Raw genomic sequence first — 22,031 nt, forward strand, 5'->3', positions numbered from 1 at the left:
TGTGTTTTGATCCATTAGAAAGTGAAATTCAATAGGAAACATGGGTCTGATCACAAGTATTGGCTTGAAAAAAAAATATCAACAAATCAACTACCATGCATTCTGAGTAGAAGTGTATTTAGGCCCTAGACTATGCCGTTCTCAGTCAGAAACCACCAGAGATGTAAGGCTGCTGGAGTCAATACCTTTTTCCAAGAGGCTGATGAAAGTTTTTAAACCAGCAGGCTAACACAAATATTTAACCTGAACTGGTTCTTAGAAAGAAAACTGTAAGCACACAAGGAGGAACGTGTGCTTTGTTTATATATAATTCTTTAGGACTTCCTGCATTTAAACAAATTAAAGGCTCCAATTTAGTAATAGGCAAGACAGAAAGAAAAGTACTGAAAGGATGTGGAAATAACATAGATCTTGAAAACTTCTGAGTCCTCACTCAGGAGAAGGAAAACTCCATGATGGCAGAATTAGCAATGAAGTGAAAGAAATGGGAAAACTACTAAAAGGAGCTGGGAGGAACAGGAGGGAGGGATGTCCCACAGTATAAAACCATCTCACTATGGTTCTACACATAAATAATTGCACAATGCTACAACCATTTCCGTAGAGGAAAGGATGCTCAAAATGACACTTCCATAGCAATGCAGGACTACTCATCTATTCATTTCATTATTAATATGCAATTTTTTAATCTGTTCTAGAACGATCCTGACACTGGAAGCCAGTTTTTATCTAAAAACTGCAGTGATTGTACAATCTGACAAGCTGATTAGAATTGGACACCACCACAGATAAGTGTTCGATGAGACCTCTTACTCCCCACAATTATCACTGTCTGATTTTTTTTCACACTGAACACACAACTTCAGATGACTAACAAGAGCTTCTTTCTAATACTAGGAAACAGCCAGCTGGGAAACATGGGAAGGCTCGTTCTGTTAAAACCAGGATGATCAGTAACAGCTTATGAAAAGCTAAAGGAATTCTTGATCACAAAACACAAACTAAGATTAATTTTGCCTAAGGCAACTGAAGAAGGCAGTGGAGAGGAAAAGGCCCTTTGGACAGTAATTAACCCACCTAAATTTAGCCCACCTAAAATCTGAGCAACTCTTTGATAATATCTATGCTTCTCCTTGTGGTTACACGGGGAGCTTAATATATCCATGGCTCTAAGTCAAGCATTTCAGTTTTGTGGGATGAACGCAAGCCAAAAGTCCAGAAAACCCCAAGCAGTGGTGAAAATAGAATGTGTGGAAACAGGCTGAGTCACTGCAGAACTTGTGAAGTAACCCTAAAACAGAGCTAGAAGGCTCGTGAGACAAGATTAATCAGGTAAAACTAAACAATTCACACTTGGAACAGCAACACTAGGAAATTACACCTCCAGCAGCACTGGAGAACTTGAAAATGCTGCAAGCAGTAAAGACTACAAACAAAGCTATAGAGCGTGAGCCAAGGAGTTTTGCATGTTCTTTTTGCTCATAAAAGTATCCTTTTAATTTGAAAATCTTGACACACACACAAAAAAAAAAAGACAGAATTTCCTTTCCAAAGTAACAGCATCCAGGCCCAGAAGCCTTGAATTATTTTACCAAAAAATGCTAGTGACACCCTTCTGCAATTACTGTGCTCTTGGGCTGCCACTTCCAGTGGCTGGCACCAAACCTACAGCATTTAGTTGCTTAGAATTTACAGATGCAAAGTAAATCAATTCACTACATGTGGCCTTGTGGTAATATAAAGTAACAGCAACACCAAAGTGCAAATTCAAACCAGCCTAAAACCTCTTTGGTTCTCTTACTGTAGCCTATATACCATGTTTCAAAGGAATAACAAATAGGAAGCTGAACCCATCAAGACATTATATATGCTGTACATATTCTAGTCTTCACACCTTACTTTTAAATCACTATCCAGTCAATCAACTTTTACTCACAGAATTCTCTAAAAAAACAGTGCTGCAAAAATTCAGGTATGGAAACTAGTATGAGTGATGTCTATGCTGGTACCTACTCCTAGATAATGATGGCCACTGTCACAAAAAAAAAAGAAAAAAGAAACAAAAAAACCCAGCAGTTACCTCCTATTTTATTGTTGTGCTAAGTCAAAGAACAGAAAAAAAAAAAAAGAAAAAAAAAAAAACGTTTAGCTGAACTATAAGTTTCCTAAGGATGCCTTGCTTTAAAAGCTGCATTACAATGTGTAATTATGCTTCAGAATCATAGAATCTTTGATGTTGGAAAAGACCTCCAAGATCATCAAGTCCAACTGCCAACCTAACACCACCATGTCTACTAAACCATGTCCTAGAGTGCCACATCTACACATTCTTTGAACACCTCCAGGGATGGTGACTCCACCACTTCATCTGGCAGCCTGTTCCAGTGCCTGATCACTCTTTGAGTAAAGAAATTTTTCCTAATACCCAACCTAAACCTCCCCTAGTGCAACTTGAGGCCATTTCCTCTTGTCCTATCACAAGTTACTTGGGAGAAGAGACCAACACCCACCTCCCTACAACCTCCTTTCAGGTAGTTGTGGAGAGCAATGAGGTCTCCCCTCAACCTCCTCTTCTCCAGACTAAACAATCCCAGTTCCCTCAGCCATTCCTCATAAGACTTGTTCTCCAGACCCCTCACCAGCTCTGTTGCCCTTCTCTGGATGTGCTCCAGCAACTCAATATCCCTCTTGTACTGAGGGGCCCAAAACTGAACATAGTATTTGGGGTGCGCCCTCACCAATGCCAAGTACATGGGCACAATCACTTCCCTACTCCTGCTGGCCACACTGTTCCTGATGCAAGCCAGAACGCTGTTGGCCACCTTGGCACACTGCTGGCTCATGTTAGCCAGCTGTCTACCAGCACCCCCAGGTCCTTTTCTGTCAGGCAGCTTTCCAGCCACTCTTCCCCAAGCCTGTAGGATTGCCTGGGGTTGTTGTGATGAAAGTGCAGGACCCAGTACTTGGCCTTATTGCACTTCATACAGTTCACCTCAGCCCATCAATCCAGCCTGTCCAGATCTCTCTGCAGAGCCTTCCTACCCTTGAGCAGATAGACACTCCCACCCAATTTGGTGTCATCTGCAAACTTACTGAGGGAGCAGTCAATCCCCTCATCCAGATTGTTGATAAAGATATTAAACAAGACTGGCCCCAAGACTGAGCCCTGGGGAACACACGTAAATATCACAAAAATCTGAACCTGAATAAATCAACTGGACAACAAAAATCATGAGCATGTCTTATTCAGTTAAGAAAATTGAGATATTTTACTATCTATATTAAAAAGATTGGAATCATTGGTAATGATGATAAACATTTGTGCCAGCACCATGCTAAATGATCCCATTTTTGCTAATATTGACCTGTCAGAAGGCGGAATAAACAGCCGTGTAATGAGAAACATTTCAAATGTATCTCATTAATAGTATTTCTAACACTACATGACGTTATGTTGTCACTTTCCCAGCAATAGGAAACTTCACATCAATGAAAAGCAGATACAGCAGTGAAAATAAATAAAAAATAAATAATATTGATCATCTGTTTCCAGCCTTTTACATAAAACAAACATTTATATTTATGGCTGAGGCAATACTTCCATTACAAACTCCTACTTTCAAGCACTTTGAACAGTTTGGAAAAAATATACCCAAGAGGATAAAATTTATTGATTTCTCCCTTAGTCTAGTGAAGATTTCACTTCCCCCATACTCCTCCTCCTCCTGCACTACATAGGAGAAAGAAGGAATTAATAAAAAACTCTCTGGTTATTTTAGAGCTAAATAAGTGGAGGAGGGAGGCATTTTTCACACGTTAAGGACTGTGCGTAAGCTTTTTATGTTGCTGTATGATACAAGGAATGTGAATCATCCTTGTCACTTGAGAAAGAAACTCACAGAAAAGAATAAGACAGACAGTCAAGTGGGAAGAAAAGATGGATCAGCAGAGGAGTCATGCTAAGAAAAGTCCTCTGACATCATTAAACCTAGCCCTTAAAATAGCACTGTTTATCTAGGCCAGAATTCGTCCTGTTTGGAGAGTAACGATGAAGTAAGACCATACCACAGAACAGCAAACTCTTAGAGGATGAAAATCACTAAACACATCATTTAGAAGATGAATTGTGAATAGACATTGATAATTAAAGGAAAAAGTAGAAAACAGTTGACCAACACATCTTGGCTAAAATCACCGCCAATTATTCAAACGCCAGTTAGTAAACCTCAAAACATTTTGAATAAGCATCTTGTCATAGTCTTAATTTAAAAAAAAAATAAAATAAAATAAAAAGTGGCACTGAGAAGCAGAGCACCTGCACATGCTTACTGACTGGAGGTAAGTGACTGGCAGTGACCCCCAGCCCAAGGGCCCCCCACTCACCCCACTGCAACACCATACCATCACAACAGCATTCTTGCGACAGAAGAAACAGCGTGCTGTCTCCACTTCCCAAAATGCCTAAATGTTTTACTGTGGCTTTTGTTATTGTCTCAAGATTTGGCATTCTCACTGAAAAGCTAAGGATGAACTGAGAATTAGAGAAGCCAGCCCAGAGTCCTCTTTCCACAAAGGTACCTGCCTTTGGTCCTTCAGGATCTAAATAAACCAGAACCCCAATCCAAACCAGTCAATGTGGTTTCTAAAACCACATTTTTACAAAATCCAGTGTGTGCTATTCTAGTGAAGGCAAATGCAATGCTGATGTTACAAAAAAAAAAAAAAAAAAAAAAAGGAATGAATTAAATTATATTGTAGGAATTCACAGGAAGTATAATGCCAAATGTTTAACTTGCTTACCTTCATCATAAATTTCTGTAGAGCCATGAGAAGGTGGGGGGGGGAGAAGGGGGGGAAGAGAGAAAATGTGAAATGAACATTTGCTTTCAGGTGCTTAAATATGAGATTTGTTTTCCCTGAAAAAGTGAGTGGGATACACAGAACAGCAAACCAGGCTTAAAAGGAATATTTATCATTGCAATTAGCATAATTATAGCTCATGCTAGAAAGCAAAACAGCTGCTCAGAATGCTTCATCATTTTTTTATGCAATAGTTTGCTCAGATTTTTTTTTACTTTAAATAATACAGCACATTAAATACTTATTGCTTAAAGATAAAACACAGTATAAGTGAAGCAGGAGCCATCCTTGATCATATTAAAGAACTTACTCTGCACATAGTTTCTAACTAAGTAACTTAACAAATTAAGAAAATTAAAACATTACTAACATTTCATGCAGTGGTTAAAAAAAAAAAAATCCAGTGCCACATGACTGATGTCAGAACATTATGGAAATTTTTAGGTTAATTTTCACAGAGGTGCTCAAGAATAAAAGAAGAGTGATATGTTATGTTACATGTAGTGATTTGTTTTTCTTTGTGAGTGTCCGATGGCCACCTTTTCCTCTTTTGACCTCATCAGTTCATGTTTTAATATCACAAAGTTTGAAGCTGAGGACTGAAGTTTGGCAGCAAATCTCTATCCCACATGAAAAGATAATCTAACTGGAGAGTTTCCAAGCAAGACTGGGTTCTTTCATTTCATACATGCTTTTAAAACAAGAGTATCTGTTCTCAAAGATGTACAAGATGTTCTAGCTAAAAAAAAAAGTATAATCTAATGATCTCAAAATGTTCAAAGACTTCTCTCCTTAAAAGTCTTCTGGGTCTATTTGGTAGTTACGACATTTGAAAGTAAATTGACCAAAACTAAAGATCATGCACCTTTTGCGCTACCCCCATAACACAAGGATTTAAAATACAGTCTGATCATTTTGGCATTATTATTCACATCAATATTTTGTTTGCTTTTACTGTGTGGCTCCTAAAACTAACCAGAAATCTTTGCTGAGCTCTCTACAGTGGGGCATATATGCAAATTCATTAACATAGAAACAAGTTAATTACGTGATAAATTCTAATATAACCTTTCCTATCTTTGTCAATACTGATTTTCATTTGCCATCATGCTGTCAGTTTATCAAGGAGATTAGATCTGAAGACCTCAGTCTCTTCCAGCTGTCATTCATCTGTGAAATTTTACTCTGAGAACTATGCAACCCCACTGCTTCTTCCATATCACAACTACATTAAGCAACAGCCCTTCTGTGAAACCTTCTGGTTCTCTTCTTGATAATTTATTTTAACTGCTTGACTGTAACCTCTTAAACTAACTTCAAATTAAAGTGAATATTTCTCTCTTCCCTTGTTTACTAAAACGATACAGTAGTTTCTTGCACTGGATTTTTTTGAAGACCAGATTTAACGATTCAATGTCTTCCATTGACATATTAAATGAACTGCAACAAATCAGAGAGAAACAATTGTCATCTGTTTGCATCTGCCATATCACATTCTTCAGAGTTACTCTTGTTCCTTACTGATTTTGAAGATGAAATTCTTAGAGACAGAAAGTTCCATGAATAGTCCCTCTCAAGCTAAAAAAATCTGAAAGACAATGGTGGGTGAGGGAAATCTGAACATACATCCACCTACTGCTTCAAAACCACCAGGGGAAGAAATACTCTGAAACTTAATTGTTGTAAAAATGTTTTTTCTTCACGGCAAACACTTAAAGGCACATTTAAATGTGCAAACACTTAACTGTCTATGAATGTGAAGAGAATGTCCCTGTGAAAATTCAGGCAAAGCCTAAGAAGTTACATGCCATGAACTGTGACGGCCTCAGCTGTCCAGCTACCAGCAAATGGGTGGAGCACAGGGTTCCAGGTACTTACTGTCACACTCTTTTGCAAGAACATTCTCTGAGGCTTTCACACCAAATCCCTGCCTAGCGAAAGGAAAGTGCCTACTTCAAAAGACATCAACACTCGGGCGGGGGGCGGGGGGGGGGGTCGGGAGGGAAACACAACAAAAAAAACCCACCACCAACAACAAAAACTACACCCTGAAGGAAACCAACAGAAATTATGCACTTCAGGCAACAGACTGTTACACAAGAAATTTCTCCAGCTCATCCTCTGTAGAAGGAAGAAGGGAAGAACTTTCTGCTCCTTCATACTTTATCTCTGTGCCTCAGCATGACAGTGCACATGAGTTCCTGGAATAACGTTAGCAATTCAGGATGTGTAATTGAAAGTTAAATGCATAGAACAAACCTGTAACTTGAAATTTCTTGATATATTTCCACATCCATTGCTCTTGAAAGGTATTGTTTGCCAAACACCAACACCAAAGTGTTCAAGTGGTAAAAAGACAGACTGATACAGGCACTAAGTACAACAAATAATTGTTGTACACTTCAACACTAACACGGCTAAAAGTAAAAGAAGAGATCAAATTGTGATTACATGTTATTTTAGTTATACACAAAGCTCCTACTCCATCAGTGGAGCTGCACTGATGATAGTAGAGCTTGGTCATGTCTACATTTGAAATGTGACTTTCTACACATCCAAATAAGCCATATAGATGTATGCAATATGCAGTATTAAACACTATTAAAAACAAGATCACTCTTAAGAGTTATGAAGGATGAGATTTATTGCACTATGTAGATTTCAGATAGTTGTGTGGACTTACTTTACAGTTAAGGAAGAGACAGTAATTTATAGAGTGCGACCCATCTGATTTATTAAGCTGACATTTTCTGTAGGATGGGACCAACTACACATTGCAAGTGCTTGATTCGGTCTTGACTATAACTAGGAGCCTAAGTAACTTGCTAACCCTACACTGTAAGTGCCTAAAACACTTTCAATATTTGAAGAGCTGACCAGTTATAAACTAAGTACAGAACACCTATATTGTATCAAACACTGAAATTAAAGAATCCATTGGAGGTTCTCTACGGAGCATTCAGAATCAAGGTAATAACTGGACTTCTAACATAGTTCTGGACTATACAACTATATTCTGGACTGAAGACATATTACTACAACCATTTGTCCTCATGAAGCTTTGTTTTGTGGCTCACTCCAAACTGTGTAGCAACTCTAGCTTATTTCTTGTAGTCAAAATCCACTTGTTCTTGTTACATTTAACCAGTCCACACCATCCTCAAAGCCAGAACTGATTCACTTCTTCTCAATCTAGAAATCTCTGTAATTAAAGCAATTCTTTTGAAAAATGTCTAAAGTGTATTTCCTTACTCTGCAAGTTTCTTTTCTTCAAAGAAACTGAAAATTAGTTTTACTAGTGGCATAAAACTAAGCTAACAGAATCACTATTTGAGGGGAAGAGAAAATTATTTACCATTCCCTTCAGCACAAGAGGTTCCTCTGCCTGTTTAAAAGTTGCAGACAATCCTACAATATTGTAGTTCACAAAGCTTTGCCATCAGCCAGTGTAAGGATGAAAATCCTTGTCCCTTGCACTCTAAATTTAAAAACCAATACACTTGGTTTCCGTTCAGATAGAAAGCTCTTCAGAGTAATCTGTCTTGAATACAATAATTCTTGATGGCTCTTAATGCCATATTTTCCAAAATAATTCACAAAGCATGTGTAGGCAAATGTGTAAGAGAGGTCACATTTTGGAAGCCATAGATGCCCTAGGAAATCCCCACTCCTTACATTGAATTCCGTTACAGCACTAAGCAGTTGTTTTGAAAGTCAAGAGAGATCTTCAGGTGCTTTTATGAGAACAGACATCCTTTGAAAACCAAATCCTTAAAATGTACAACATCCACCTTGAAATCTCAAATTTGCAAACAAACACCAATAGTTGCTAATTCACAGCAAGAGGCAATTTAAAATGATTCCCCATATTTCATAAATATATTAAGAGAAAAAAATGACAGGCAGATTGAAAGGAATTCCTTTCACTATGCATTATTCAATTTCAGCTTATTTCACTACTGTTATTTTCTCTGTAAATAAGATATATTCAGTGGCTTCTAACTTTCCGTTAAAATTTAGTAAATCCTCTGATCAAATGCTGAGCTTTCCTCCCTTTGGTAGTTTTTAATTAAAAGTTGAAAAGACATTTTCAAATGTGAAATGGGGATGGGATGGAAAAGGTAAGCCTTACTTCCATTAGTTTTTATGTTTGGTGAACTGTCTTTAACCTCTTTGATTCCGCATTGAAATAAACCTACAAGCCCTCACTTGCTGAAAGTAAAAAGGAAAAAGCCAAAGGTTCAACGAATAGCCTAAGCCCATTTAATTCTTACCTACCTTCAATTACCAGAATATGCCTTACAGTGGAGTAAAAATTTTAGAACAAAATTACCAGAACTGGAGTAACTCCTTCCAAAATTTTCATCAGCACACTTTACAGGCTGGAACAGCTCAGGACTGGATGACTTTAGCTTATTCTTTGAACAACACGAAACTGCTTGCAGCAAGGTTCAGTTATTAATTTGGTCATTAATTTGACATGAAGCTTACCTAACTTGAGCTCTGGGCTTGGGCTCCAAGGTGTCCGCAGATACAAAGACGTAACTGAACACACTTGCATTAATCTTGTGTGTTCTACACTCCAAAACTACTTACGAGGAGATAGATTAGAATGAGGTGTCTGGCCTCAGTGACAACACAGCTGTGCAACACCCGGTCTTCTGCTGCAATAATTCAGCATGTACATCTGCAGCCCACCATAAGAGCTCTGGTAACACTCCAGAATTATACAGGGGGTTAAAAGCTGCTTACAGAGCAAACTGGGGCTCCTCTGAGATAGAATAATTTCATATTTGAAGTAAAGTCAGCACCCACTCCATCACCACCAGGAGGAGGTTGTCTGAATTACAGAACTGGTTCTAGTAGGAACAGTGTTTAGCTGATGTAACTCGGAACAAAACATTTGGCTCTGCTGTTATGGGAACCATTTCTTTTTAAAATGGTTTAAGGACATATTTCTGTGAAGTAGCCTTTCCAAAGCATAAGATTTTGATGTTACTAAATTCTGAATTTAAAAAAAAAAAAAAAAAAAAAAAAAAAAAAAAGCAGCTCTTACTTGTATTTATGCGGGTAGCACTATATTTTCCAAGAACACACAATTTGGATACTTCAGTCAAAAACAAGTCACATCAGAGTGTACCCAATAAATTTCTCGCTAACAATTTTTCATGCATTCAGTAGTCTGTGTACTACTGAACTTCATTTTTATTGCAAAATTCCTCATAGGAATAAAACCAGAGAATCTAAAGATTTAGAACTAAGCCCTCTCACTTGTAATTAAAAAGGTGGACAAAATGAGAAGACAACCTGACCATCATGGCTTAAAAACATTCCAAATCAATCCATATAAAAATTGCTGGTTGTCACAAATATCAGATTCACAGATTATGGATAATGCTATCATACCAATACAATTTGATAAAATTAATACTTAATAATTAACTACAGCTCTTGATTAATAAATACTCTAAACATCTACGTGTATGTGTCACATGACACAGATAGCTGGGAATGCACGAGTAGGAAGGATGTTGAAAAGCCTAAGCTGCCATTAAACCATGTACTTACCTACAGGAGTCTCAAGCAAGCTGTAACTTGAGTGACTACTTACTATAAATGTGTAATAATCACAGATTAAAGTTCTATAATGTCCAGCTAAAATGAAGTGAGCCCAGTGCTCTAGCTATGTTATTGGCCATATACGAATGAAGTTGTTTCTGGTCATATGCAGCTCAACTTAAGTGTTAAGAAATCAAGGAGGCCAATTATGGTCCAAGCTGTCAGAGACATTTCTAACCTCTTTAAATGTGAACAAACAATTCCACACACACTTTTATGACCACTAACTCATACATATGCAGATGTTAGAGATTACACTGGAGAAAAACATACGTAAATATGTCCCACACAGGGGAGTTATATCAGATGCCCAAACAAATATGCATGGTATACAAAGACACATTAGGAAAGGCCTTAACACCACATTTGGCAGAGAACTATGCTTCGATTTTATTTGTTAAGATCTACAAATGATTTTTTTTTATTCTGTAGCAGCTGTTCTCCATCATTAAATATTTTGTATATCTATCATTTGCAGCTAGATACTGCATCACACACTATTTATCAGTTTTAATTATCTTGTTATCATGCACTTTAGGATTACAGTGTCTATTCTGGAAAAGACAGGGTGGGTTACAGAATGGAGTTAGAACATTAGACAGCAAGGCTCAAAACTGACAGGCAAAAATAATACATTCATATCACACAAGTCCACAATCAAATTAAAAAAGGGAAAAGTCATTGTGGTAGCATGAAATTTGGCATGACAATTCAGGAATGACCAGATCCTGTACAACCACGTGTTTGCCTCTTTATTTGAGCCATGCAAGTTGAAGGGTCATGAACACACAGGGTATCAAAACAAACAGGTTAGACTCAGAGGCAACATGAAACATTCCGGATCAAGTGAATAAAAGACAGAATCACATACCCATTTTTCCACATCAACTAGCTGTAGAAAGAAAAAGCAAGAAGTCAGTACATCTCTATCCTTAAATAGAGCATATCAAAGTCTATTTTGAAGTTAACATTTCACATTTTCGGAAATGTATCTAGTATGAAAGAAAACGTATGAGTAGAAGCTATTCTCCTGGCATGTCTTCTTTAAAATGCCAATACCTCACTTTTTGTCTTTACTTTATGGGAAGCACTTCAAATTCTGGAAGGCTAAAATGTCCATCTAAATATCAGAGAATAGGCAGAAAATGAATACCAATGCTGAATTAATTCCACATTGTATTCAGTACCAACCAGTCAAAAATACAGAACACAGTTTCCCAAACATATATCCATTTTCTCTTGAGTAAAACTCTGTCATCAGTGAACATTATTCACTTGGAAAGGTTTAGTGGCTGCTATTCAAGGTTTGCCATTTTAATGAATGCCATAAGTATGAAAGGTAAAATTAGGGGGTACCTGTCAAACTTTGACCCTACAATCTGCAGCAGAAGAGAGTATCTTGCATAATAGAGAACAGCACACCAAAATGTCATTTGTTTTTCCTATGGGGAGAGAATCATTCAGAAAGCTTAAGGGTTTGTATTAACAAAACCGTTTCAAGGTTCATTAAGGAAACTGATTTTAAATTACTCCCTCCAAAAAGTCTTTGGACCATCTTATAGTCTCACAAAGGGCTGAGAATATCTACTAGAACACACTTCAGGTATCAGAAAGTTAGTACGGCACTATCTAATAAAAACTTAGTTGGCACCACCGACAGCAGTATATCTGAACTAGATTTGTCTCTAGACTGCAGAAAACCCTGCAGCATATCAAGCCCTCTGGTTTTACTGGAGGTACACATTATCCTTTTGTTAGCAGAGGCCACATTAAAGTTTAGCAATAATTTAAGATAGCTTAATGCAAACCATGAGCAATTTTCAAAATCAGCAGTACCTGGATTCCAGGTACTGGAATTGTGAAATTACTGTAATAAAGGGTAATGCATTTACTTCTCATCTATTAAAATAGTTTTATTCAAAATAAATTTTCTTACTTTTTAATATACATTTCAATTAAAATAGTTTTATATTTTCAATATTGTTCAGTCTTGCTAGGCGCATGAAGGTTACAGAACACCACCTGAACTGTCAACTCATTAACATGATAAAATTTAAAGCATTTGTTAATTTGACAATTCCTACATCTCTTCTGAGACTTAGATTGCATTTAGATTTATTACAGAAATTCTGTGATTTGCCTCTTTTTTTTTTTTTTTACAATTTTTACTATGACTTTTGTTATCAACCACAGCTGCAGAAATCCCTCCTAAAAAACTCCTAGCATTCTAAAATAGATGCAATATATGAAAAGATATAATAAGATGTTGATAAGTTAGAAAAGCAAGCAACAATTTAAAACTAAATGCAAACTATACAACTATGATGTCTTAAAAAAAAAGGAGTAAGGAATAACCAAGTTAGATTCACATACAAATCTTTCATTTATTACCTTGCTTTTAATACATCTTTCATTCTGTTAAAATTGTATATGCACAGAGAATATAGCATTACAAGCAATCTGACCGTGTAACAATGCTAGAAAGAGGTTTATTGATTCATGCTTTATTGTCTTGCTTTGAGAAGTTCTCGCTGTCCCAAAACTTAAGCGAACATAATTGGTATCAGAACGAATCCACTCAAAGCTCAACATACATTACCGGTTGTACAATCAATTGCCTAATAGTTGCTAAATTGTTCATTTACTTTATTTTAATGGACACCAGTTTGTTTCAAGAGTTACGTGCAGTATTTGCCAAGTATGTATAAACTGTACATACTCAATCTGCCCTGGTATGCTCATCTTTAAATAGAACTGTCAACAGGCTTGGCATATACCAAAGGCACCTTTATTCAGTAGTCCATCAGGAAAACCACTTGAACTGTGCATGTACACTTGTCAAACCCTACAGTTTGACACCTACATGATAGTCACACAGGAAAGATTATGAATGCATTCAAAGAGATCTGCTTCTCAAAGCAGAATTCTTCTATAGATCTTCTGCTGTGTGCCTCTTCAGAGCCCTCCCAGATCCATTTTGCTCCCTTTTGTCTAGCCATCTGTGGGCAAGCTTTTCCAGCTACTGAAGTCGCAAGAAGACATTTATTTCTTACAGACCACTTCAACCCAACTTCTAAAACTTGTCTGTGCAATGTACGGAGACAAAATTTTGTTAGCTTTTACCCTATGAAAGACATGACCTAATAATATATTTACTTGCCTGGAAATTCCTAGTAATGCAGATTAGGTAAACTTAAAAGTAAATAAGATTACTCATACCTAAGAGTAATTGTCCAAATGTAGACAAAATAGATGTAAAGCTCCCATAAACAGAAAGGGAAGTAAACAATTGGTATCTCAGCCTAGTGCTTTTATCTAAGATCTAAGCTATGATTCATGTAACAAGCAACCAGATGCTTCACAGCACATCTATGTACAGATTCTGCTTCATAGGAGCACCTCTTCTATGAGGACAGGCTGAGAGAGTTGGGGCCTGGAGAAGAGGAGGCTCCAGGGAGACCTGATAGCGGCCTTCCAGTACCTCAAGGGGGCCTACAAGAAAGATGGGGAGAGACTCTTCAGTAGGGCCTGTTGTGACAGGACAAGGGTAATGGTCTCAAAATAGAGGGAGGTAGATTTAGATTAGATATTAGGAAAAAATTTTTTACAATGAGGGTGGTAGAACACTGGAACAGGTTGCCCAGAGAGGTGGTGGATGCCCCATCCCTGGAAACATTCAAGGCCAGGTTGGATGAGGCTCTGAGCAACCTGATCTAGTCGAAAATGTCCCTGCTCCTTGCAGGGGGGTTTGACTAGATGACCTTTGATGGTCACTTCCAACTCTAACCATTCTATGATTCACACAGACAACTCCATCTTTTGTCTGCCTTCACAGATTAGAAATCCACAGGAACCCCTTTTCCCATGGATTTCTCAGTATACATCCAAATCCTTCCCTTCTACCAGAGCATATCTTATCACCTCTCTCTTTGGAGTGCTTAATGCTCCTTGGACTTGGAATTACCTGTTCTTATTGTAAATTACACAGGTTTTACTGAACTCTTGATCTGTTAGGAGGAATACATCTTCCAATTGGTCTAGGAAGGTTTAAACTTCAGAAGGGGTTTGAGAGGACGGCAGGTGAGGATTTGCAGTCACATCTGTACGTTCCCCTCTCACTGTAACTGACTATTTCAATCATACAGTATGTTAACTACAGTCTGAAAGACCAGTACTATCATTTATTTTATAAAGCATAGTAAATTTTGCCTTGTCACAATAAATCCAAATCGGTGGAATTTAATAACTATTCCTCTTCTGGCTCATCTTCTCTCCTGATCTCTACATCATATCATTTGGACAAAGAAAATGGTTAGGTAGGTATACACTAATTTTTCTCTTTTTCTTTATCCAAAGACTATCTAGAATATTTCATCCAGTAGAGGAAGCAGAATCCATCTGAAAATATATATCCGTCAAATGCAGTGCGCTACTTACAAATATCCCTTCCATGTGTATCTGGGTACGGAGAAGACTTTCCCAGAAGAAAAGAACATGACACTGGCTGACATGAGGTATCAAAATTTAGAGGGTTCATTGCCATCTGACAGGTCCAAACATGGAAAATTATTATCGTCCCATAAGAACACCAGAGTTACCAAAAGGGTGAGGGATACAATGTCTCTAGAATGTACTTAGTGATTGTGGGCTACCTATACTATGATAATTAATAATTTTAAAGAAGGCTGCTAACTTCAACTTAAAAGAATTATTTCACTGCCTACTGTTAGCAAGTAGCCATCAACATAACTAATTTAATGAGCAGAAAATATGATACTTCAAACCAGAAAGTAGTGCTTTATGGATACTAAAATGGTATGGCACCCATACATCTACATGTCTGAGGAATACAGGTTGTGCTATAAGGAGAAAAAGCAAGGATGCAAAATCGTGTTCTAAGAATCAAGCAGAAGATCAAACGTGGTATTTTGAATTAGAAAATAACTTCTACTCTTGAACTAGATGAGAACAGTATATTACAGAGTCTTAATACTTCCCTCAGAATTCCATATAACTGCAGTAAGAAGTCCTCCACAAATAACATACAGCCATGATTTAGTAATTTCCTGCAGTGCTAATCCAGAATTTTCAGTGATCTGCATTTGCTGACTTCTCTTCAGAGGCACGTAAGAGCTCCAATATCTTCAGCCAAGTCTTCATTTTAAATGCATTTAATCCAAACTGGAGGGCTGGTTTTCCAACAACACTTTTCTGAGCGCTGCAGATACCCAGCACTACGTTAACCAGACAAAGAAACCAGTCAAAACAGCAGGAATGTAGTTCTGTTACCTTTCTTTTCTCTCATCATAAGGAGTCATAAACTAGATGAAGAGAAATAAAGAAGGATCTTTTCATCATTATGAGAAGTCATTCACAAACGTACTTTTTAAGTCTTGACATGAAGCAAGCTCACAGAACACATGCTCAACATCCACTAATACAGCAATGTTAATTACCAGCACACAAAGCTGGAAAGTCAGCTACTTTAGGCTGCACAAAACAGCCTACCATTCCTAACTCAGGATCCTGCACTCTGTTTTCTTTCATTTGCTTGAGCAGCTTACAAAACAAAACAAACAAAACAAAATAAAAACAAGAACAACTAAGGAACTTTATTCCACACAGTATAGTAGAATCTTAGCTGTCTATTGCTAATCACATTCTCTACAACTATTTATGAAAACTGCAAGAGACATATTGCCATGATCCACAGGTGGAACTGTGACCTGAAATCTCAATGAAGCAATGCATTCCAGCTAGTGGATGTTATCTCTTCCTCCATGCTTATACTCATTCTTCTGAACTGAAGCAAGAAAACCTTATTTGAAAAAATAAGAATGTTTTTTCCATTTATCAGTTGAGGAAACTGAGAACACGCAGTCTAAAACTCTCCGCTAGACATAAGCAAGATGAGAATAACTAGAATTGAACTATATAGGTTCCAAATAGAATTGTATTTTTGTTTCTGTTACACTTAATTATCTTCATAGAAACCTTGATTTCCTGAATTTAATATTCAACAAGTTAATTGATTATATGTCTTCTCCAGTCCTGAGTTGTCTTCCATTGCAGACCTTTGTTCAAGAGCTCTGCTTTCATGTCTAATTATTTTAGCTCCTTCTCTATATGCAACCTAGATCAGAATACTTAACAGAGAAGAAATAAATTAATTTCTCTTTCTCACAAAGTCAGTTTTTACTGACCTCCATCCTGGAAAGAAAACTTGGAGCACATTAGAGATCCAAAGGTCATGGTAAGGCTGGAAAATAGGAAATTCGTCTGGGACAATAAAAATGTTTGCTTTTATGACATAAGTCCTCATACATCCTCATTGCAAATAACAGCACACCCAAAAGAAAAGCTTATATTGCTTTATGCTAGAAATATTTGCTTGTCACAATTCTATGATTTAAAAGATAATTATTTTATTCCTGTCCTTGCCTCTCCCTGACAATAAGCAGAATGCAAAAATTCCACGCCTGCACTTCTTGATTTTTTCCAGTACTTACATTTGATCAAAGCACTATTGATCAAAGCCAAGTCTCATTGTTTTTGTGCCTTACTTGAAATGGCCTGCTAACAATCACTTCTGATGCTAAATAAGGTGCACTGGGGAGAAAATGACAGTATTTATTTTATCTGCAAAAGTTTTGCACATTTTTTCCCGTTTTGTTTCCTGTTCTCCTATTAGCAGTGTGGCATCTCTAAAATAGCTGAGAATAGTCAGGCTTCTAAGTGAAAAAAGCCTCTAAACTACCTCATCTTTTTCATAAAGTTTTCCACTGGTAGCCAAGAAGTCCATCTGCATGATACAGAGGCCACACTGCATGAAATGCTTTGAGCTCCACTTCTTTCTCTCCTTTGTCTTCTCTTTCTTTGCAGTAAGAAGCATTTAAATTACGCAAATTCAAAGTTTGGAAGCGCAGACCTTGCAATAAGTACAAACTAACACTGCTGGGCTTAACACCTCTATCTGTCTTCATGACACACCACTATCTGACAAAGACTTATCCAAACAATTTCTGAAGAAAATTATTGATGCAGTGTTTTGCTACTTCAGTGAGTTATACCTCGCCCCTGTAGACAACCCTTCGACTGATGAAAACGTTCAAACTGTAGAAATAAGCAGCTATAGTCTGAACTTTTTGCTCAAAAGTATGATTAAAAAAAAAATAATTCTTGCCATACTGTATCTATGACTTGTCAAAAGAGAAAACTTTCTGGTCAGTGCTAGGAAATTAGAAGATATCTGGTTCATTATATTAAGAGACTTCTGGTTCACTTCAGACTCTTCTTAAATGTGAGGGTTCTGCTAGTAAACCTGAAAACATTTTCAGCCCATCACATTTACAGCAACTGCTGTTAGCTTTCAGATATGTTATTAACTAGGCTACTGTAGTGTAAATCAGAGAGCTTAAGTTGTCAAGGGTGTATTTAACTGCCATTTTATTTATTTATCTTAAAGCAAGTACCTTGATAACTGGGCCTACACATTAATATACAGAACACTTATTAAAAGAAACAGGGAGTGTTACCTTTTCCCATTTCTATGAGGGATGAAATTACTTTTCCCTCTCCCTCCACGCTGAGAAAATGATAAAGCTGCCAGCTCTCTGTGTTATCTTAATTAATGAATTCAGAGTTCCACAGTTGGAGATAGATGATTTGAATATTCAAAAATCCACCAGCTACAGTTGCATTCCTGTCTCAAAATGCTTCCATTCCTTCCCTGCAGCATGGGAAACCTTTTTAGCTGTGTGAGGAAACAGACATTTTCCTCATCTCTTAAACACAGAAGGAGAATTATACATGCAAGACGCTTGCATGTGATAATCCCTTGACACAAGGCCCTTCGGATCAGTGGAGAAGGGCTGTATTTCGCTCTCTTCAGCAAAGACTACCTCACACACATAAAATTAGACCGCAGTTTGCTGGTCAGTGGCACGGAAAACAGATTTTATTAAAACAAGGCATCAGGAGGAGTGATTAATCAGCCATGACTGGATGATTAGATGGGAGTTAATAAGCTCATGATGCAATTCAGCTGGAACTCTGCCTAACTGATGGGTATCTGCACACAGCCTTTTCCTGAAAAATAAAGTTGTCAAATACTGGAGTAAAGGTTGTGAAATTAAAATTTTTCATATTAAAGAAACAGTTTAGCTTAGAATACGCACACAATATGTGCAATCACATGCTTTCATTCTTTTAATGAGGTCTGACAAGGGTTTATGAGTGCACAAATCTGAAAAATTCCTAGCATTTATTACAATGCTTTACCACGATGTAACTGAGACTTTTATTTTAAAGTTAATAGAGATGTAATTGGATCGCAGCGGGGCCACTGGGGAGAAGAAAGAAAAGTCAGATATTAGTGTTAGCACCACACCCCATACACTGATCCATCAGTTCTGCTCCAAAGTTAAGACCTTTTGTCAGTAACAGGAATGCGACAACAATGTATAAAAATTATTGATCCCACAGATGTGCAAAAATATGCAGCAGATCAAAAATAACTGTATAAATGAAGGGAAAACAGCTATCAAAGAAATTTAAGAAAAAATTAGGAAAAAAGTTATTCCAATGCAAAGGAAACAGATACCCGTCTTTTATTGCTTTACTTTGAAATCAGTGCAGAAAATCAACGTCAGGGTTATTTTAGAATGGTAATTAATTAAATGCATATCACTTAAAAATCTACTGAACTACGCATAGCAGTAACAGAAGTTGGTTACACCAAGTTGCAAAATAAATGAAACCTTTAGCTAAGCATTTCCTCACAGACTGAAGTCTTCACTTAGACAGAAGTGAATGTTATATGTTTGTATCACTCCCATTAATCATCACCTTCCTGATCTCATTTTCAGGAACCTCTTTTCAAATCCCAGCTACAGTAGGGTTCCTTCATCCTTGGCTCTCTGAATCTGACTTCTTGATCAGTCTTATCTTGCCTACAGTCTGAATTGATCCAATATGCCAAAAGAAAAACAGGAAACTGATGGAAATGAAAAATTTGCCCAGAATTAAGTAGTAAAAGTTCTGAAAGTTCCCTTAATGAAATGCAGTTAGACTATAAAAAGGAGATGGCTATGAATCAAAAATTCCTAACTGCTTTAAATACATGCAGAATAAGCATGAGGTAAAGAATTTAGAAAATGCTTCCTACTATATTGTACTCAAACCACCAGCTATATTTGTAGCCTCCAAATCCTTGGGAGATTTGCATTTCAAGTTACAAGGAAAGCCCCTAAACACTGTCCTGTCCACAAAACGTTTCAAAGAGTAGCCTGTGGTAAAAGACATTCTGAGCAGGGCAATCAATGTCACGGGGGAAAAAAGAAACAGAAAAAAAAATGAGGCGAGAGGGAGGTTAGAAATGGTTCCCTAACAGTTTTAGCAAGAGAATTTTTATACTTCACTGATAAACTATATCAAGCAGAGACAATAAAATTTTACCATGAAGAGCACAAAGTCAGTTTATTCCACTAATCTTCTGCCTGAACTTTTAAATTTCCTAAAGAGATCTCTATGTTAAGGTACCATTTTGTCTACTGTTTTTATACCAAGCCATAAAAATCCTGAAACCATCTATGAAATGATTAGGATTTCACTGGAAAGAGTAGGAAAAGTCACTGGGATTTCAGAAGAAATCTCAGTAGAAAGTCTGTCACATACACTCTCTCGCTTCTCAACTCATGCCACCATATTCATGAGTTAAGAATGGACTAGGCAAGCTAGGTAGGTGCAGACATCTGAGCGACGAAAAGGCTAAACAGCAATATTTAAATGGAGCAAGTGTGTGTTTTAACAGTCATTTCCACACAAAGGTGTCTGTTCCCTAACAAAGATTTGCTTCAGATTTTGACTAGAGAACATGAACAGCAGATTTTCAAAAACTTCCAAACACCATTCCTAGGGAAAAATAAATAAATAAATAAATCAAAGAGTAAAGACTCTCACCTATATACTTTAGACTTAGGAAAAAATGATCTGCTAAATATTCAGTTCAGGAGTTGTTGACTCCAGTTTCAAGCCAAACTAGAAAGAACTCAGCATTTTGCACTCTGTGGGACTGCTACAGAGAGAACTGTGGTCTTTTCTCTAGGTAGAGGTATGTGCTGGCAACCTAATAGGTTCCTCTGAAGATCTCCAAACCCAGCAAGTTCTTTCTTTCAAATGAAGGCTTTGTATTTCACTAAGTAATGTACCTGAAAATTAATGATGCATAGCCAAGGAAAGAAAATAAGAAACCTCACCTGAAATTCCTTGGAAAAGCCAAAGGGTTTATCAGTTACTGGTATTATCACAATTTGGACAAATGCATAAGTTATTTTGAAGAAGCAGAGCTACATACAGAAAAATTGATTAAAAGCTAACAAACACACACCATCTGGAAATGGAATTTTACAAAAACAGCAAAAACGCACAAATATCCAGCTAACTAAAATAGCCTGCTGCGAAATGACCTACACATACACTAAGTTACATGAACTTACCACATTAAATAACTGCCACTAAAAAAAACAGTGAAAAAAACAGGATTTCCAAATTTGGCCCTGTCCTTCTGCTCTGAGCATGTATCGTTATCTTCTGTGACTCATCCCAATATTTTTTAAATAGAAACTTCTTTCAAGAAAAGTAAGTGTTCTGCATATTTATCAGCAGCCTCTCTACCAAAGGCTGCTTCAGGAGTGGAAGCTGCATGTACTGCCGTAACTACGAGCACGTTCGACAGCATCAGCAGTATCTGCACAAAAAAAAAGCATTAACTACAAAAATCACACACAGGACTTCATGGTCCAAATGAATTAGGTCTAAAGCAGATGACAACATGCAATCAAATAGAAGTCAGGTTTACTTCTAGCAGCCTGTCTGAGAGCCCTCTGCACTTTTCAAGTTTCTCTGCTTTGCTCTGCCTATTTCAAGGTAAAATCTACCTCGCTCTATTTCAAAACCATTACCCCTCATTTTATTACAACAGGCCCTACTGAAGAGGGCCTGTATGCTGTTGCCATAAGGAAAAGGTAAGGAGTGAGCTTTAACTACCAACACATGAAAATGGAAGATGAAATCTTACCTATTTGTGCACAAAAAGAATGACAATTATTTGGAGGACTAAAGGGCAACTAACTTTAAACAGCAAACACTGGAAAAAGCCACAGCCTAGGCAGAAGGAAGAGACTGATAGGGAAAGGGGAGACAATCTTCAGAACTCAACAACTACCACATGTTCATCAAAAAGCCATTTATGGATCAAGATCAAAGGCCTTACAAAAGCAATGAATAAGGGGATAATACCTCCCGTTCTTATTTACCGTGTTGACAGTGCTTTAACAGCACAGGTTTCAATTTTAATTTGAAAACTAAACGAGGGAGAACTACAACGAGCTAAGGAAGGGTCAAAAAGAGCATACTCCCCTTTTTTATCATCTACCTGGACTTGTGCAAAGCTTTTGACACTGTCCCGCACGACATCCTTCTCTCTAAACCAGAGAGACACGGGTTTGATGGACGGACCACTCGGTGGATAAGGAGTTGGCTGGATGGCCGCA

At 37.3% G+C, this 22,031-nt stretch overlaps 1 protein-coding gene across 1 annotated transcript in view; it reads right to left on the bottom strand.

Moving 5' to 3' along the window:
- The window catches only part of RYR2 (ryanodine receptor 2), a 430,134-nt gene that overhangs the window by 274,497 nt on the left and 133,606 nt on the right, over positions 1 to 22,031 (bottom strand). Inside the window, exons 4-5 of the mRNA XM_086745890.1 lie at positions 11,351 to 11,371; positions 4,801 to 4,815 (exon numbers count right to left, since the gene is read on the bottom strand). Of these exons, the coding sequence (XP_086602016.1) occupies positions 4,801 to 4,815; positions 11,351 to 11,371 (36 nt within the window). The remainder of the gene's footprint in view (positions 1 to 4,800; positions 4,816 to 11,350; positions 11,372 to 22,031) is intronic.

Source organism: Chlamydotis macqueenii, chromosome 3 (assembly GCF_036417535.1).
Source record: "Chlamydotis macqueenii isolate bChlMac1 chromosome 3, bChlMac1.mat, whole genome shotgun sequence".
In the NCBI taxonomy this organism is placed as follows: Eukaryota; Metazoa; Chordata; class Aves; order Otidiformes; family Otididae; genus Chlamydotis; species Chlamydotis macqueenii.